Below are 16,853 nucleotides of genomic sequence, written 5' to 3'. Positions count from 1 at the left end.
AGTGGTGAATAACAGCTTGCTTTGAGCAGTGTTTCAAAATGCAACCCTTTTATAATTTTGTTAGAAGAAACAAGCATTGTCATGTTCAATGTGTATTGTGTTGAAGAACCAGGGAGATGATAACCCATATGGTACCCTGAATATACTATAATGTACCATCAAGAAAAACATCTTCAGGGTGGGTGGCATGGACAGTGGGAGAAGGGGCTTTCCTAGCCACCTTGGGAGCTCTCACATAGCTAAAGTAAGTTATTTTGGGTGTTGCTGAATTCCCAGTTCATTTCGATTCCAGTATGAATTTGAGCTCTCCTCCTCCAAACAAAGATATCAAGGGGATTAACATCTTCCTGCTAAATAATGCTTGTAGTTTGCCCAGCCTGCACAGATATCTGAGAGTTGACAAGTAGGTTTGACAACTGTCCATCTGTCTGGTTTCCTTGGTATCCAGTAAAGCTCAATCAGATTCTAGAACCCTTGAATTTCTGATACCAGAATAACAATGTGCTATTGTGATAAGCCAAGATGCTATTTCTCAATAAAAATAGCTGCCTCCAAACCTAGGGAAAATGTGTGTGCACAATTATTTACATGACTGAGGAGATACTAAAGATAAAAATAATAAACTATCAATAGTTTATTGCTGCAAGACTGTGTAAATAGTGAGTATGAATTCCTGAAGGGAAAATGCACAGCCAAGAAATTATAGTTAACAACTGCATTTTATAGACCAAATCAACAAACAAAAATAAATTGACAAGGAGTCACAGGATTAAATGCTTAGCAGCCAAACACATTTATTAGTCTTTCTTTTTCCAGGAACCCAAAAATATTTTGTAGTTATAATGTAAGCAACTGAGTTGCACATAATACAATCATATCTTAAAAAACAAAAACAAAATAAAAACAAAAGCTGCTTAAAAGCAAAAAAAAAACAAAAACCTTCAGAAAACGTAATATGTATTACACCATCTCTCAATTTCAATGAAATGACGACGACTTAATTCCTTATTACTCTCAACTTGTCACACTCCAATAAAACATCACCCTTTTGTTGGTTTGAAATCCAGCATGAGAAATACAGTACCTGCTATGGCAAAATACACATAAATGCAACATTTCAGCTTATTTGTACATTAGTAGAGTTTAAACATTTTATTGTCTTTTTAAGTGAAACAGTGATTTTAAGTACCACTATACTAAAATAAAAATAGAGAAGAGAGGGAGAAGGGGAGGGCAGCATGCCATGCAAGAGCACATAAAGTGCTGTGTTTCTGTGTCCATGTGAATTCCTAGGATAGAAAGTAAGCTGAAATAAAAGCACTATGGGGGAGGGGAGAGAACTAAGCAAACTCTAGTATGAAAACATATTGTGCCTTTTCCTATTTTCCACTATTCCACCCTTCTTGGATGCCCAACTGACAAATAGAGATGGGTACGTTATTTCAAGTATAAGGAAAAAATACTAATAGGTATCTTTGCAAAGAGCCTCAATACATGTATCCACTATTATGCCTGCTTGGGGGAAGGGACAGTGTTTCAGGCAATAGCATTTCAGCTGTACCTTCGTATTACCTATTTATGTGCAAAGTAGAAAAGCTGCCTTTTCTAATCAAGATGTTTTGGACATAAAATATTGTTTACTTCACAAATAAGGCTAGGTGGAGTTAAACTTCTTTCATTTTCCGTTAAGACATTTTCCACTACATGGCTTGCTCACCAGAAATGAAGCATAATTCACTAAGTTGGATATCCACAATTGGTCATTTTCCTGATCAGTTCTTTGTAAACATAGCCCCCATAGGAGCTCTGAAATTAAAGCAGCATTTCAAGTCTCTGTCTAACCAGTGGATGCTAAAGTAGTTCTAAACTCCACTGCTTTTTTCATCCCTCCCTCAAAAAAAGAAAAAGAAAAAAAGAAGAAGGTTGGTTTAAAGGAAGCAGTGCATATGTGTTAGCAGAGCAAAGCTGCTGTTTGTTTTTGTTAGGTGATCTGCACTTCAGTTTTCTTGCCCCAACTAGTGAAAGGTGGAATCTTGAGTGAGCATTTGTATATGTATGGATGTATCTACACACACACACAAAAACAAACAGAGAGATACAGATACAAATACACCTGCATCATGTTGAATCTGATCACCATAGAACTTTTAATCACCTAACAGTTGTGGACAGAGCTGCTCCTTGGGGAGTAAAGGATGAAAAAGATTAAGGGAGTGTCCAATATGGAGACTTCAAATATAGAATGGAACCAAATCTTAGGTTTTCCAAGATCCGAATGCTGGGCTCAATATGCACATCCCTGAGATGCACGTCTAAGATTGAAGAGAGAATGGTGTCCATAATAGATCAGAAAAGGGAGGAAGCAGCAAAGACTCCCTAACTATGGAATTTACCCCAAACCTCTTCTTCCACCCCTCCTCCCAAAGATTTTGAGAAGGCTATAAGGCATATTCACAAGCAGCTCTTATTAATGAACATTACTGTGTTTCCATGTTTTATTGGCATTCAATGGCTTGTGTATATTGGGAATGAGGCAGCATATGTTTAACACACAAACAGGAAAGCAAGTTTGGATAGTGTCCCCATCTTTAAGCCAACTACTTGACAAATATTGTCATTTTACAGAACTCATATAAACTACACAGCAATGTCTCCTTTCCCAAATGCAGCAGATGTGCTGCCATTGTTAATCTAACAAAAAAGTCCATGTCTAATTAAAAGGGGGACATACAAAAGATGGCAAACTTTACATATTCCAATTCAAGAGGAAGTGTACTTTATTTTTAAAATGTGTCTGTTAAAAGACTGGCTTTTCTGTATGCTATATGTGGAACTCGAGGGAGATTTGTGAATAGTTCAGCTCTTTAGCTCCTTCCTTCTTGTTAAAAGTAGTTTAAAGTATTTGATGGCTTAACAAGTAAAAAATAAAATACACTGTTTCCTCTCCTATTTCCTCTTTGCACATCCCTGAGATGTACGTCTAAGACTGGGAAAGGAGGTAGCCTGCTAGTTACACCTCCATATAATAATACTTATAAAAAGTACTTTTTCTTTGAAGCACTTCACAAAAACCTGTAGTCAATCCTCACAAAACCCCTGTGAGGTAGGTAAGTATTATTATCCCCATTTTACAGATGGGGAAACTGAGGCAAAGGTTAAATGACTCTTGCCTAAGGCAAAAAGAGGGAAGAGTAAAGGCCAGGATTAGAACTCAGGAGTTTCAGCCTCATGATCCAGTCTTCAAACCACTAGGACAAATGTAGGAACAGTATAATCTCACTAAGTATGAAAGAGAATATACAAGGCCAGTTACACTAAAGGTAAATATGCACCACGAGGTATTTTGAGACAAAGAGCTGGAAACTTTTCCCCTTCAACAAACAACAAAAAAAAGGCAATCTACCAGATAAGAATCCTGATAAGATCACATCTGCAAGGCAAGTATGCATGTGAGAATGAGCGGTCAAGGCTATTTATTATTCATTACAGTACTGTGAACACCAACAAAAAATTGCTGTGTGAGGAAAAAAACACTGAATTATAGGTAGGAGAATTTCTTGGCTATGATGATGCCAAGGTGAAATGAGGCAGATACCACAGTTCACAACACTCAAGGGAGACTTGTAAAGGAAACACACCTCCATTAACATGGGAAGCAGCCTCTACATTCGGAAAGTAAGGAAGTGAAATCTTTCTCCTTTCAAAGCAGCTTCTTGCCAGCAAAAGCATCCATATAAATTTCCTCTTCTAGTCTCTATCACTCGCCTCCATTTTATTAGTGGTAGTATTAGCTCAAAGAAGTCACAGATGGTGACTAGCATGCCGTCTTCCTTGAACAGTTCTGATGAACATTAGAAGACAAGGAACTGACTAATGCCAGTGCAGAATATATTCTACAGCAGTTCCAAGCTGGCATTGCTCTTTTATGTTTCATCTGCAATGGGAATTGGTAGAAACTTTTAGGACAAAGTTTTGGAAATGCATGCAAAGAAAAGCCACATTGTAATTCTCCTGAGGAACAAGGGCAGTTGTAAAGGAGAACAAGTTGTAGAGTAAATCCTTAAAGACAGTGCATGAGGTGCCATTTCCTGAGGTTGAACAAATGGAGGAGGTGCTATGTAGATAAATTCTCTCCTTGGGCTGTTTTGTGTCATGCTGCTGATCCTGGTCTAACACTGCATGGCAAGAAAGCACAGTCCTGTGAAACAGGCAGACATTACTTCATTTCTGAAGCTGATTTTAATTCCCTCCAAAAACAAATCTGCCTGGCAATCAAATAAGTCAACTTCTCAGAAGAGATGGGTTCCATTTAGTCCTCCCATGACATGAACCTCTTTCCTCCTACATCAGTGTTGGAATTCAATGGACACAGAAACATTTTCAACAGTTTCGCAGGACTCTCTTTTCCTCCCCCAAACCATCTCTTGCTGAATGCATAGTTTACAATTCACTTACAAGAAAAAGAAGCAATGCTGACCACATATGGGACCTTTTTTTTTGTTTGAAAAAGAAACAACCTCTTCTTAAAGTTCAGTATCAAAATTCACATTTGCATAATAATACATTTCAAGGCCATTAGAGAGGAATGAGAGCGAAGCAAGAAAGCTGCAGCATCTCTCCTCTCTTTGTCTTCCTGAATGGAGATGAAGAGAGCCTGCTAGAGCTTTCATTTGGGAAGGTTGCTGAGAGGTGCTACAGCAGCTCTTGATTTTGTACACCTTGCATTTGAGGTGGGGAGAAGAAGAGGTGGAATATATATGAAAAAAACAAATGAAAGTAGACACTGCAGATTCCCATGTTTAGCTACAAACAGCTTCAAAGAAACAAAGAATTACTTTTTGATTAAAAAACAACACTTCTTCCTCACCATTTCAAAAACATCTTATTTTCTTGTGTAATACCCTGTTCATTTAAATGGCAACAATAAGTGTGCTAGAAGTTATAGGGTAGATTTTTTTTCTTCTATTATCAGGACACTGATAGAGGGCAGAAGTGTGCCTACACCCAAGAATGGCAGAAGCTACAAAATACCTTCTTCTCTACATGCATAAATGTGTCTCAAACATCACTGCGTTTCATTTTCCAGTGCTTTAAAAAAAAAAAAAAAGTTAAAGCAAGCCACATACACAAATGTAATAGGTACATAATACATATACGAATTCAACCAGCAACGGAGCACTAGCCTAAAAATGTCAACATGTGAATTACAACCCATCCACACCTGGATGCATCTGCCACACACAACTGCATACTGCGCAGCTTAGAGACCAGCCCCAAAAGACACTGTTTGTCAAAAGGTACCAGCAGGCTGGAATCTTTGCATTTGACCTTTAGAGAGAATAAACTGACTATCATCTCCCCCTGTCAAGCCCAAGTAGTCTTCTCGGACTGACAGTCACATACTCACAAAGGCACATTCAGAGATACCACATTTAACTTACTGCTTGTTCAAAACTAAAAACAAAACACAACCCTAAAAAAACCCACAAGGGAATGTTAAGCGCTTATATCCCAAATCCCATACCTACTGACCCAGCAAGAAGCATCACAATGTATCACTTCATGAGACCCTATTCTACCTTCAGAAGGTACATATTATGTTAAGAAGTTAACGCCTCTTTTTGCATAAATGATTTTTTTTTCTTCATTTTTGGCTTACACAATTTGGAATACAGCGCACCCTCACTATAAAGCTCTGTTGTAAGGCTACTCCCTAAAGTAAGGCTGCTCTAACTTGGCTCCCTTTATTTCCTTTATGCCCTGCCCCTTCCCACCCAAACTTCAAAGCACTCAGCACTTAATATAAAAGGAGGGTGAGCCAGTCTGGCTGGGATAAGGAAGGAGAAGAAAAGCACTTGATATTCACAACCATGCCACAAAAATTATTATCCAGCAAGCAAAGCAATCTTTATAAGGAGGACTCAATTAACCGCTGCATTTTCTAATACAGAAAGACAATATGCATTTATTTTCTCTGATTAAAACATGGTAAGAAATGAGGAACTGTAGTTCTTTGAATGCATTAACTGGCATACTATTACCTAAGATGAGGCACTAAGCGCTTAAAAAAACACACCACTTCTTGCTTGATACTGTTCAACTGTGTTGTTTAGCCATGGAACATTTCTCCATATTCTTATTTTATTTTGCTCCATGGACAGCTAATCATATGTCAAAATATACCCACAGGCTGCCTGGCACAATGCTTTAACTTCAATAACCTGGATTTGTGTTAAAATGGATGGTTGTCAGGCTCAAGTAAAAACATATTCAAACTCTATGGCTAAAAAAAATGCATTTAAAAAGAAGACAAGGGTTTATATAACTCTAGCTATCACCACTGCCAAGTACATGAAGAAACTGGCTCTTAGTTGAGGTTGATTCTTTTGATCCTTTCTATGGCCCATGTCTCTGAGAAATTTGTAAATATATGCCATACTGCACAAACTTAAGAAGCAGGTATGTTGACACTGTTCCATATCACACATTTGGTAACATCTATGGTGCCTGTTAAATATCCTCTCAGCCATGTGAAACTGCTTATCTGTATCTGACATGGCCATGGAGAACAGTTAAAGGGCACTTAGGTTGGTCTGACAACTGCTAGCATCTGATGAGGCCTGACAGTCAGAAGATCAGGTTAGAATTTTGTTCCCTATTGTAGCATAAGAGGGGAATAATCCTTTTAATTTGGCGACTGTTTGTATACATTTTAGCAATGTTCTGAAGGAGGATAAAAGCTATCTTCAGTACAAAATTTGTTTATTTTATTACTCCTTTCACCCATCCGTAAGAGCACTACTGAATTTTCTTAGAAATTTACTAATTCATAACAGATCAAAATTGTATGACCAAATTGTATGGATCAGAGTCAATATATACTTTTAAAAAATCAGCAAAGTTTTAAACCTTTGAGAGGGATTGCTATAGTAGGAAAATCTGCAAAATATTATTGGAATAAAGAATAAACAACATTGCATCTTTGCTAATTAAGCCTTGTATTCAACAGGTGTAACTGTTACTACCAAATCATCCATCTACATAATGCTCCCAATATCATTAGCATATCATAACATGGAGACTAATCAGCATTCAAATGAACAGCTGTAGCTTTGTGGAAAATTAGGGAAACCAGTAATATAGATTTTATCCATCTTCCTTCAGTCAGTATCGCTCCAATCAATGCATGGCTCGGAAAGCATGTATTCATTTCAGAATGCATCATTTTAACTGCATTTTGGGTAGCATTTGCATTATATGCAGAGTGTTTTTGCTGTTGCATATTTATAATGAAGGAACAATACAGCTAAACTAAACAGAACCTTCTCAGGGGAGAACAGAGTATCTCAGTTAGCCAATACTATAAAAAAATAAAGGTGAGTGATTTGAACACTACTATTTGGATGACAGTGAAGATCGGGTAACATTTGTCATGGCAGTGGAGGACAGAATAGAAAGAGGTGTTAATACTTGTTACACTTGCCAGTTCAAATGCCTGCATTGAAAATCAAACAGGAAATGTCTGTCTGTTTATATTCACTAATTTATTTTTAAAATTTTCAAAGATAAGGTGAAGAGTTTTGCTTTGGCTAAGTGGCAGAGGGAAAACATGCTTTTAACATATTCCTTTACAAAGGGAACCCAAGAGTGAAGGAAAAGCTCACTCTATCCACTTTATAGGGGTGCACTGGAAAAGACTGCAACCTTCCCAGAATGGTTCGGCATGTCATAATAAGCAGCTTTCTGGGAATAGTACTATTATAGGAAAGGTGTTATCGCAAGACCCATCCAATTAGATGCTGGTTCTGGCAGTAGGTTCATATAGGCCATATATTAAAAGAGTGAATAGAACCAAAATAGGGCTATTTTTTAAGTTGGGCATGTGCATTTAAAATATACAACTAAAAAGGAGGACAAAACATTGATATGGACTGTTTCTCCTTTTCATGGAGGGAGCAACTTTATAAAACGAAAAATTTGACACGTGGCTTCAAGCTGCGCAGGGTGCTCTGGCAATTTGAAGAGGTCTCCAACACCCCATGAGACCTCTTGCCTTTGTGTGTGTGTGTGTGTAGAACATACATGAAAATATAGTAACACCACCCACAAAACAGCTGCAGAAAACATTTTCTCAAGTATAGTTTAGTGCTTAGTTCCCAAATGTATCATCCTCACTGGCCAGAGAACATAGCAGATTCAAAACAGAAAAGGTGTTTGGAAACCTGTATTGCTATGGTCCAAAGGGCTGATTAAACATTCCAGGTATTCATCAGGGATGGAAGGTTGCCAAGATTGATATTTTAGTTCACTTCTTCAAAAATATGACAAACTTCAATATGCATAGGTTGAAATGTTGAGAGGTAAAGGATGCTTTAAATATGACAGTTATACATTTACCTTTCTACCTTCTTCAGCAGTTGTCAGCCAAGTAACAGGCTTTTGTAATTTTCCACTTAAAAAAAATTATAGGGGGAAATAAGTCAAAGCCTTTGATAAAGCGTTCAGATAAATAACTTCCTTTAAAAAAACAAAGGGGGCTCCTCTCACTGGCCTATCACACTAGGAATCAGTTGATGCATTTTTTTTCAAGGTGCAATTTGGGAAACAATGCAACACACAACTAAAGAACACACAACTGATGTCACAGAAAACCAGGCATTACTTCACACTTCTATTTGAATAGCTCAAAACAAGAAAGTAGTAATGCATGAAAATTGCCCTTAGATTTCAAAGAAAAATGTTTCCATGTATGTTATTTTATATGTAACTCTTTGCACGGCAGGCCTTTGAGGCTTCTATTCAGCATGCTCAAGAGAAATGCTTTTTGTTTTAGAAAAATGGGTTCATTTGTTTCCTTGGAGTGACTAGACTGCATATGTCTTTTGTAGGATGCAAGGATGTATTACAAAGGCACTAAAGCGGCTTGTTATTTTCATTCTAACAAAAATGCTTCAAGCACATTAAGTCCTTCTCTCTTTGTGCTGGAAGCTCTGAGCTATCCATCCCAGGAAAAAGCTGCAGTAAACTGGTTCTTAAGAATGGGAGTCCCAGTAGCTGGCAGCAGCAGTTAATATATCTTACCTCCAACCCACTTCCCAAAATTTCTCATTTACACATCTCTGGTTGATAAATGGAAAAAGCAAACAAAAAAAATCTTCAAAATGATTAAAATACACCAAGCCATTTTCCCCAGGTACACTTCACTGATTTCTCCCACATTCTTCTTTCCCTATTTTCTGTTTTAAAATTAGTAAAAGTTAAAACAGCTCCATTACTGGGTCACAATAAAGATTTTGCTTCTCTGAAGCACTGTCAATCTAAAAGTGGTTTCAAGAAGCACCATCCTGTACTCCCAGCAATTCTTCTTAACTGTGGTTGACTGATTTAGTCAAATCAAAATGCATTTTTTTACTCTTTTTTAACTTTTTATTTTAAAAAGGTGCTTGGAGGAAGATTTTATGTTCACTGTGAAACAACTAGATGATTATACTTTCATTCATACGCAATCCTCTCCCCCACTCATCTGCACACGCACTTCCACTTGAGACTAAGCTCTAAAAGTATAAATCTTTTCACAACTTGGACTTTTAAGAATACAATGAATTTGTGTTGCTGCTACTGAGAATTCTTTTGTAATCAATTTGTACTTTAAAATTTTTTTGATCCCCAGTTCTGACAATTGGAGTTTGTATTAGTTAGATTTTGTTTTTCAAATTTTTTGCTTTTTGTAAAGAAAAAAACTTTTAAACTTTTTGAAGATTCAGGAACTTGTAAAAGTTTACAAAAGAAACAACCATCTATCTAGGATAAGGTAAAGGTTAAATAAACCATCTTCAAAAACTGGCTTCCTACCCTAGAATTCCTGAGAATGCTTGCAAATTTAAAGCAGGAAAATAAATGTTAAAACACAAAAACACTGTTAAATGCTCCCAGAGTTAGTCTTCATCTTATATATATATATATATGTTTATATATGCACACGCACTTTTTGGTCTTTTTTTAAAAAGTTTTTAATTTTTTCCCTTTAAGCTTGTGATGGAAGAACATTTTAGCTTTTCATTTTTTAAATATGTCATATCCCTCATTATGTCTTGTAAACAAGAGGGGCTCTAGCACCCGGCTTTCACCGTAGTATCATAATGAACTCAACAAATCCAAAGTGCAGGCAAAGGGACCATAGGGCAGGTTGGGAGAGAGTGATAACACAGTAGTGAACCTGCTTGTGTGTCAAGTCACATATTGGAGCACATAGCTGTTTTCTAGGCCATGAGGTGCAGTATTCCGATGTCCTCCCAGCTCAGAGCTTTTTTTTATTATAGTTTGTCCTGCATGCTTTCAACACTGAGGCCCCAGAGACAAATACAGTTGTTTTAGGAGCAGGCATGTGTAGGGGCTGCAAGGGAAACTTAACTGGCAGGAATGGGGGGGAACATTTTGCTTCAACTTACAAGATACAATGACAAAGGGAGAAATAGGGAAACACTTAAAAGATCCACATATGCTGCAGATTCTGAAGGTTAAATACGCAACACCTGTCTATGTTTACCACTCAACTTCACAGCAAAATAACAGGCAGATGTAAATGCAGTAATCCCCTTATTTAGTCTTCCTGTGAAACCGAGTTCATGTACAGAATTCACAACTCCTCCCTTTCTACATAAATGTGAGGAATTTTTTTGCTTTAATTTTGCTATCAATACTTATATAGCAGACACCACTGATTTTTTTTAAAAAAATGAAACTGCTGAAGGAGAAAGAATCTTCTGTTGTGATCCTGTACATTATGATCTGCTACTTCCAAGTACCGGAGTTATGTAGGTATTTGCTGGTACAGAATATTGCAGCACTTTTGTTATTCAGTATAATGCAGAGCTAGCAAAAATCCAGAGCTAAGTTCTAACACTTCAAAGAATAATGCCTCCTTCTCCTTGTTCTTATCCTGTCTGCCCATCTTCAAAATTGCTTTGTGTAAAGGCAATGTTTGCTACGGCTTTCTTCACAACAAGCAATTCTGTCCCAGTGCACACACTGGCTATCTTCTGAATTAAGTATAGGTCTCCCCTATCCTGCCCAGAGTACTACTACACTGTTGTTTAAAAAAATAAAACAACAACAACATCAACAACAACATCAACAACATACAACCTTTCTTTAAATACCGACAATAAAAAGCAACAGTACAGGGAAAAGTAAAAATAATAAAGGTGCAATACTTTATAAACAAAAGAAGTCTTTGCTAGTTATATGCCTGCCTAAGCAAAGCCTAAGCAAGACATACACAGGAAATACACAGAGAAAAAATGCTCAAAGTACACACTGGTTTAAGAACATTCGTAAGTAAACGTTTCTGTCAGTGATGGTCTGGTGCTGTAATACACCTAGGCCTGGCACAGGTAACGCTCACTATGGAGAAAGGAGAACAAAAGTTGCTGCATGTGCTTTCACAATACAAGATAGGCCAGCAAACTACTGACATTTTAGTTTTGTCACAAACAGCAGACCACTTAAGAAAATACAGTTAGGCCTGAATTTTGGTGGATTTTCCATGAAAGGATAAGAACCTTAGTATGCAGACTTGAGGAATAGCGACAGGATTTGGTTCTTAAGGACTGCAGAAGCTTCAACTATTACATAGGTCTTTTTCACAAAGAAATGTGATGCCCATTACCCCCTGGTGTCCCCCAAAAGGTGAAAGGCCTTGTCATAAAAAGTAAGCTTGGGTTCACTCAAAAAGTCTCATTAGAGACACAAATACACTTCTAGGCAAAACAGATCACCCCCCTTCCCACCCTCAAAACCCTGAACTCCCACACTGGCACCCCCTCACCAAATCCTTAGGATATGGCAGTGTTTTGCTCTATGACAGGGTCAGAACAAGATCTGTACTGCGCTGAATACCCTGCTAAAATAAAAATACCACCGACAGATTTTAACACAGGTCAATTTGATTTTGCACCAGTCACAGGCACCATCATTATTCAGTTTAAGAGTCAAGCCAGGTAGGTTGCTGACCAACAGCAATGCAGCTTTCCAAGACAAAAATGCGCACACACGCACACAATCATGCTCACATACACGCTCTCACAGAAACACACACACGGGGCAGTTACATGTGCCAGAACATACTGGTATATATCAACCAGCCAATCACAAAGTGTTTTTTTTCCTTTTTTTGTTTTTTAAAGTGAGGCTCCGTCAAGTCTTCCCCTCCCACCCCACCCCCAATTCTTTTGAACCCTGCCCCTTCCCGACATAGTAGACCTAAGGACGGAAACACACCCAGTGCAAACAAAGTTAAAAAGCTATTTTTCAGTATATATGTTTCGTAGCAACAACTTCCGTATAACATGAAAAAGTGAAAAACTAGAAACTAATTTTTTTAAATTTTTGTGTTTAGATTTGAATGGTATGTGTACTTGCTTCACATTGTCTTTCTAAGTTGGCGTTCATGATTCAAGTATTTCAAGAGTGATATGTTCTCTTTTTGGATTCATATTCCAAACAAAAAAACTGAAGTTATAAGGGAGGCAACTATGTGCTCAGACAGTCCTGTCAATGACCCACCTTTTTTTCTCTCTCCATTTTCTTTTTTCCTTTTAAAATGTATTTATTGCAAGTTGAAAAAAAAGAAAAGGTCAAGTTAGTGCTGCTGCTGTTCCAAAAAAGGTCACGAGGTCAGAGTTGAAAGTTTTAAGTTCAGATTGAATCCGACCCTCCGCCTAGAAGGTCTCCAGGTAGTAAGGGAGCAGGGCTTCCCATCCTGTGGGGATCTTCTACACTCTGAACCCCCCACAAGCTTGAAGAGTAATTTGGGGAGGCCCATAATGAAGCACCAGCAAGGTCACCCCCACTGCTGCTGCCACCACCGCTGCTCCACTGCCCAAGCCCTGTTGACCCACCAAAAAGATTCAAAGCAGGTCCCACTGGATCTGTCTGATTCTGTCCTGTCTCTAGAGACTGCCAGCCTGCTGCAGGTGTGCTGGGTGTTGCTGCAGGTGTAGAAGGCTGAGCTTGTGCCAGAAAGCGACTAACCTCCTCGTCTGTGGCAAACTCAGCCAAGATGGTAGTGTTTCCCAAAACACACCTAAAAAAATAGGGTAGAATGAACAGAAACAAAAGTTAACAGGAAAAATATCCCAGAAACATGAGCCAAATCCACAGTTTAACATTGCAAAGAATATATAGTTCAACAAAGAAAATTAGTATGAGTGGCAGAACAATATTTATATAGTGCCCTCATCCTTACTACATTTGTTTTCCAGAATTACTATCGTTTTCTTTTACTTTAAAAGAAAAAAAATGGTTTAAGCATGTATGCATATTTTTGCAAAAGTTTTTCCAAATTTGGAAGCTGATATACAAACGAGATTTCTGAGAATAGTGGTAAGAGTCGCAAATATTAGCGTACTTTTGCAAGGCAAGTAAGACCCAGTTTGTAGCCCATTGCAAGCAGAGTCATGGTCACCTCACAAATGTGCAAGTCCACTGCTTTCCCCAAGAGCCCACAAACTTATGGCAGCAACAAAATTTGCATGTTCTTTGTGTACAAAAAAAACTGCAAATGCAAATGCTGTCATGAAACATGCACCAAAAATATTTCTTCTTTCAGGATGAATACAAGCATGGATATACCATCCACAATTTTTGGTTAAGAAAGCCACTTACAGGCAAGAAACATAAATTTCATGCTTCTCACATAATCCTTCAAAACTCCCTGAGGGGAGAGGCAGCGCAAGCATCCTGTTGAGCTGTTACCATCCAGCTGCTAGTGGTGGCCCCTACCCCAGCAGACAGCCCTCTTCCCCAGAGTGAGGGGAGAAGAAACAAATTAAGTTGAAACTCATGAGCACAGGGCAAAAGAGCACAGAAGACAAGGAAAAGCTAGTAAAGAACATGTCTGCCCAGAATAGATGAAGTGCAAACGTGAAACTTCAGAGGTGTATAGCCAGATCTCATCCACCTGGGGTAAGTGAACTAAACTACAACCATGCCTCTTCCAAATGCTTCCCTTTTTATTTACATATGGGAAACCAAGATTTGATTTTATCAAACCAGGATCAAATGGTGCTTTGATATACTAGTTTATTAATTAATTAACTACGGTTAAATAAACCAATTTCCTGTATTCAGATGAAAATGGAAGCTGCAGTTTTTTCAAAAAGTGACAGAGCTTTAAATTTCCCTTGCCCCTTCCCATTCAAAGTAGAGAGAAGGAAGAGCAGAGGGAGCATATAAATCTGAGGCTTGCTGCAGTTCAAGTAAGTAACAACAAACTATGCTTTGCCATGCCTCAATCAGGTCATAATCAAAGCTTTGACTTATCTAATCTCTTCTCTATTCTCACTCAAATAGTTAACCAAACTGAAATGTAATTGGATACAGTAATGAGAATACTAATTGAACATCCTTTTGAGATCCTTATTAAAATATTTTAAGTTAACAGAAAGATTTCAAAAGCTTTTAAAGAGAATACTAATTTAGCTTTTAAAAAGAGGCACACCATTACCTGAAATATTTTTGTTTGCTTTTTCAGTTTGCCAAACTAGTGGAAGGCCACAAAATGGACTTTGCCTGGAGGTGAGAACAGTTCAGCCAGATAACAGAATATGCCTGTACCTTCTAGATACTGTGTAAGAGCCCTGTTGGATCAGAGAACGGACCGTCTAGTCTAGCATACCTGGTGTCCATGCTTCTCCCCTGGGCTCCCCTATCCAGGGAAAGGTGAAGACTAAAGGAGAAACTCCAGTGCCAGCCAGAAATGGCACACACAAGCTCCTTTTGCTGCCGCACAAGTAAACTGTGAGACAGGGAACTGTTGCTGTTGCACTACTGCGCAAATCAGTTGTCCAGCATCTATTTCACTGTGTAGAGCATTTGAGCTCTTTGGGGCAGCAGAAGCTGCCTGGGTGCCTTCCTGTGGGCTCTGGGGGAGAGCCTCCTTGTGAAAAATACAGAGCTCTTCCTCAGAGCTGGCGAAGTCTGCCTCCTTGGTCAGGGAGGCAAAAGGAGAGGCGGGAAGGGCATTAAAAGAAAGAAAATTACAAGGAAAAAGAAATTAAATAAGAAATGGAAAAATGCAAGCTAAAAGAAAATAAATGAGAATGAAAAAATGTGCTGGGTCAGGAGCCTTGCAGCACTAGAGACCTGTCTGACCAACTTGAGAGGCAAGGCAGGTCTGGCAAAAGTGGGGATGGCGCCTCCCCCAGCCAAGGATCCTTAACTGACCCTGCCTGTCCAGCCAGATGGGAGGAGCCATCCCAGTGTAAATGCTGCCCCTCCAGGAGCCCCTGGCAGAAAAAACTGTTTAATGCCATTTCAAATCTGGGCACTAGGCAAACAAAACACATTACTGGGCTACCTCTTGCACACAAGACTTCCATCTACCGACAAAATGAGGTTGCAAATGGTCAGGAAAGGTTGTTGGTGTAACTCACATGTGCAGTGCAGTCTGGGCCTTGGCTGCCTCCTGCTTGGTGCTGTATCGGATAAGGGCGGTGCCTTGGGTCAGGTTGAGATGGAATGTCAGCAGTGGACCATGCTGCATGCAGATGGTCCTCAAAGTTGACCCATCAATCTTGTGAAGAACAGATTGGAAGAACAAAGACAAACAGCAGGTTTATGGGGGGGAGGGTAAGTATTTTCATTTGTAAATATATCTGAAATAGTATGGTTAATATACAAACCAAAAATATCAGGCAATTACTGTAAATGCCACAAGAGAAATAAACTAAGCTCAAAATACAGTGGTACCTCTAGTTACGGACTTAATCTGGTCCGGGGTGCCGTTTGCACCCTGAAAAGTCTGTAACTAGAGCGCCACTTCTGCACATGTGCTAAGTGTCAGAATGCTTCTGTGCACGCGCACGGGGCAAAACCTGGAAGTATACACTTCTGGGTTTGCCACGTTCGCAAACTGAAAAGACGCAACATGAACCTAATGCAACACAAGGTATGACTGTACTGAGAAAGCATGGTGTCTCAGCAGACACAAACAAAAGCTGAAGGAACCTTACAGGCCTTTGTTTTTGGCTGCAGTGCTGGAAACATTCTGTGGTTTCGCTATGAAAACATAAGAGAGAAAACTAGCCATTCTGCCTAGCATCCTGAAGACTGGGAGTTTTGTAAAAAAACGACAACACTATGTTTTGCATTCACAAAATTGCTTACTTACCTAACTAAAACAAGCACTGCAATTAATTCACAATCCAATAAAAAAAAAGCTGAAAATGTGGTTTACAGTAGGTTTCTCATGTCCTAAACACACTGTCATACTAGTTAGCTTGTGTTGGTACATAAATACAATATTTATTTAAAATAATCAACAATTCAGAATAGTCTTGTTTCAGTAATAAAAAGGAAGCAGAAGACAGAAATACCTGCGGAGTGAGATTGTGAAGAACCAGCCAGTAGCTGGGACGAACAGATCCACCATCACTCCAGGTAGAGGCTGCAAATGATTAAACAGTAAGCAGGATACATTTGGATGAGACCTACTTCAAAATTTATCTTAAACAGAAAACCAGAATGAATTCTGTGCTTTATAGAAACCATTTCACTTGCCACATTTAACATGAAAGACAGGGTTGTTCAAGTGGTCACTGGTGCAGCTACACATATGGATTCTGCAGTTGCACAAAGTAACATTCAGAACTTTCAAAAGATAAGAGCACACTCAAAGGAGTATGGCTTCTACCTTCCCAACAATTTCCTGTTGTGGCAGCTATATAAAGAAACATGAGACGGAGAGCAGGTCAAAATGACATTTACAGTTACAGTATCAGGTGGAACTATAGCTGCTGAGGATCAAACCATGACAGGAATGCAGAACTGAGAAGACAAGATGAGATGTTTTG

General features: G+C 38.7%; 1 protein-coding gene across 10 annotated transcripts in view; it reads right to left on the bottom strand.

Moving 5' to 3' along the window:
- Positions 1-769: 769 nt before the first annotated feature.
- The window catches only part of TNRC6B (trinucleotide repeat containing adaptor 6B), a 102,025-nt gene continuing 85,941 nt past the window's right edge, over positions 770-16,853 (bottom strand). For all 10 annotated transcript variants that reach the window (XM_080971360.1, XM_080971353.1, XM_080971355.1 and 7 more), the window contains 3 exons: positions 16,377-16,447; positions 15,435-15,574; positions 770-13,084 (listed from right to left, as the gene is read on the bottom strand). In XM_080971360.1, the coding sequence (XP_080827486.1) occupies positions 12,697-13,084; positions 15,435-15,574; positions 16,377-16,447 (599 nt within the window). In that variant the 3' untranslated portion in view covers positions 770-12,696. The remainder of the gene's footprint in view (positions 13,085-15,434; positions 15,575-16,376; positions 16,448-16,853) is intronic.

The sequence above is a fragment of the Podarcis pityusensis genome (assembly GCF_964106645.2).
Source record: "Podarcis pityusensis genome assembly, chromosome: 10".
In the NCBI taxonomy this organism is placed as follows: domain Eukaryota; kingdom Metazoa; phylum Chordata; class Lepidosauria; order Squamata; family Lacertidae; genus Podarcis; species Podarcis pityusensis.
Note: the sequence above shows the minus strand (reverse complement) of the source record. Positions and strands in the feature narration are given on the sequence as shown.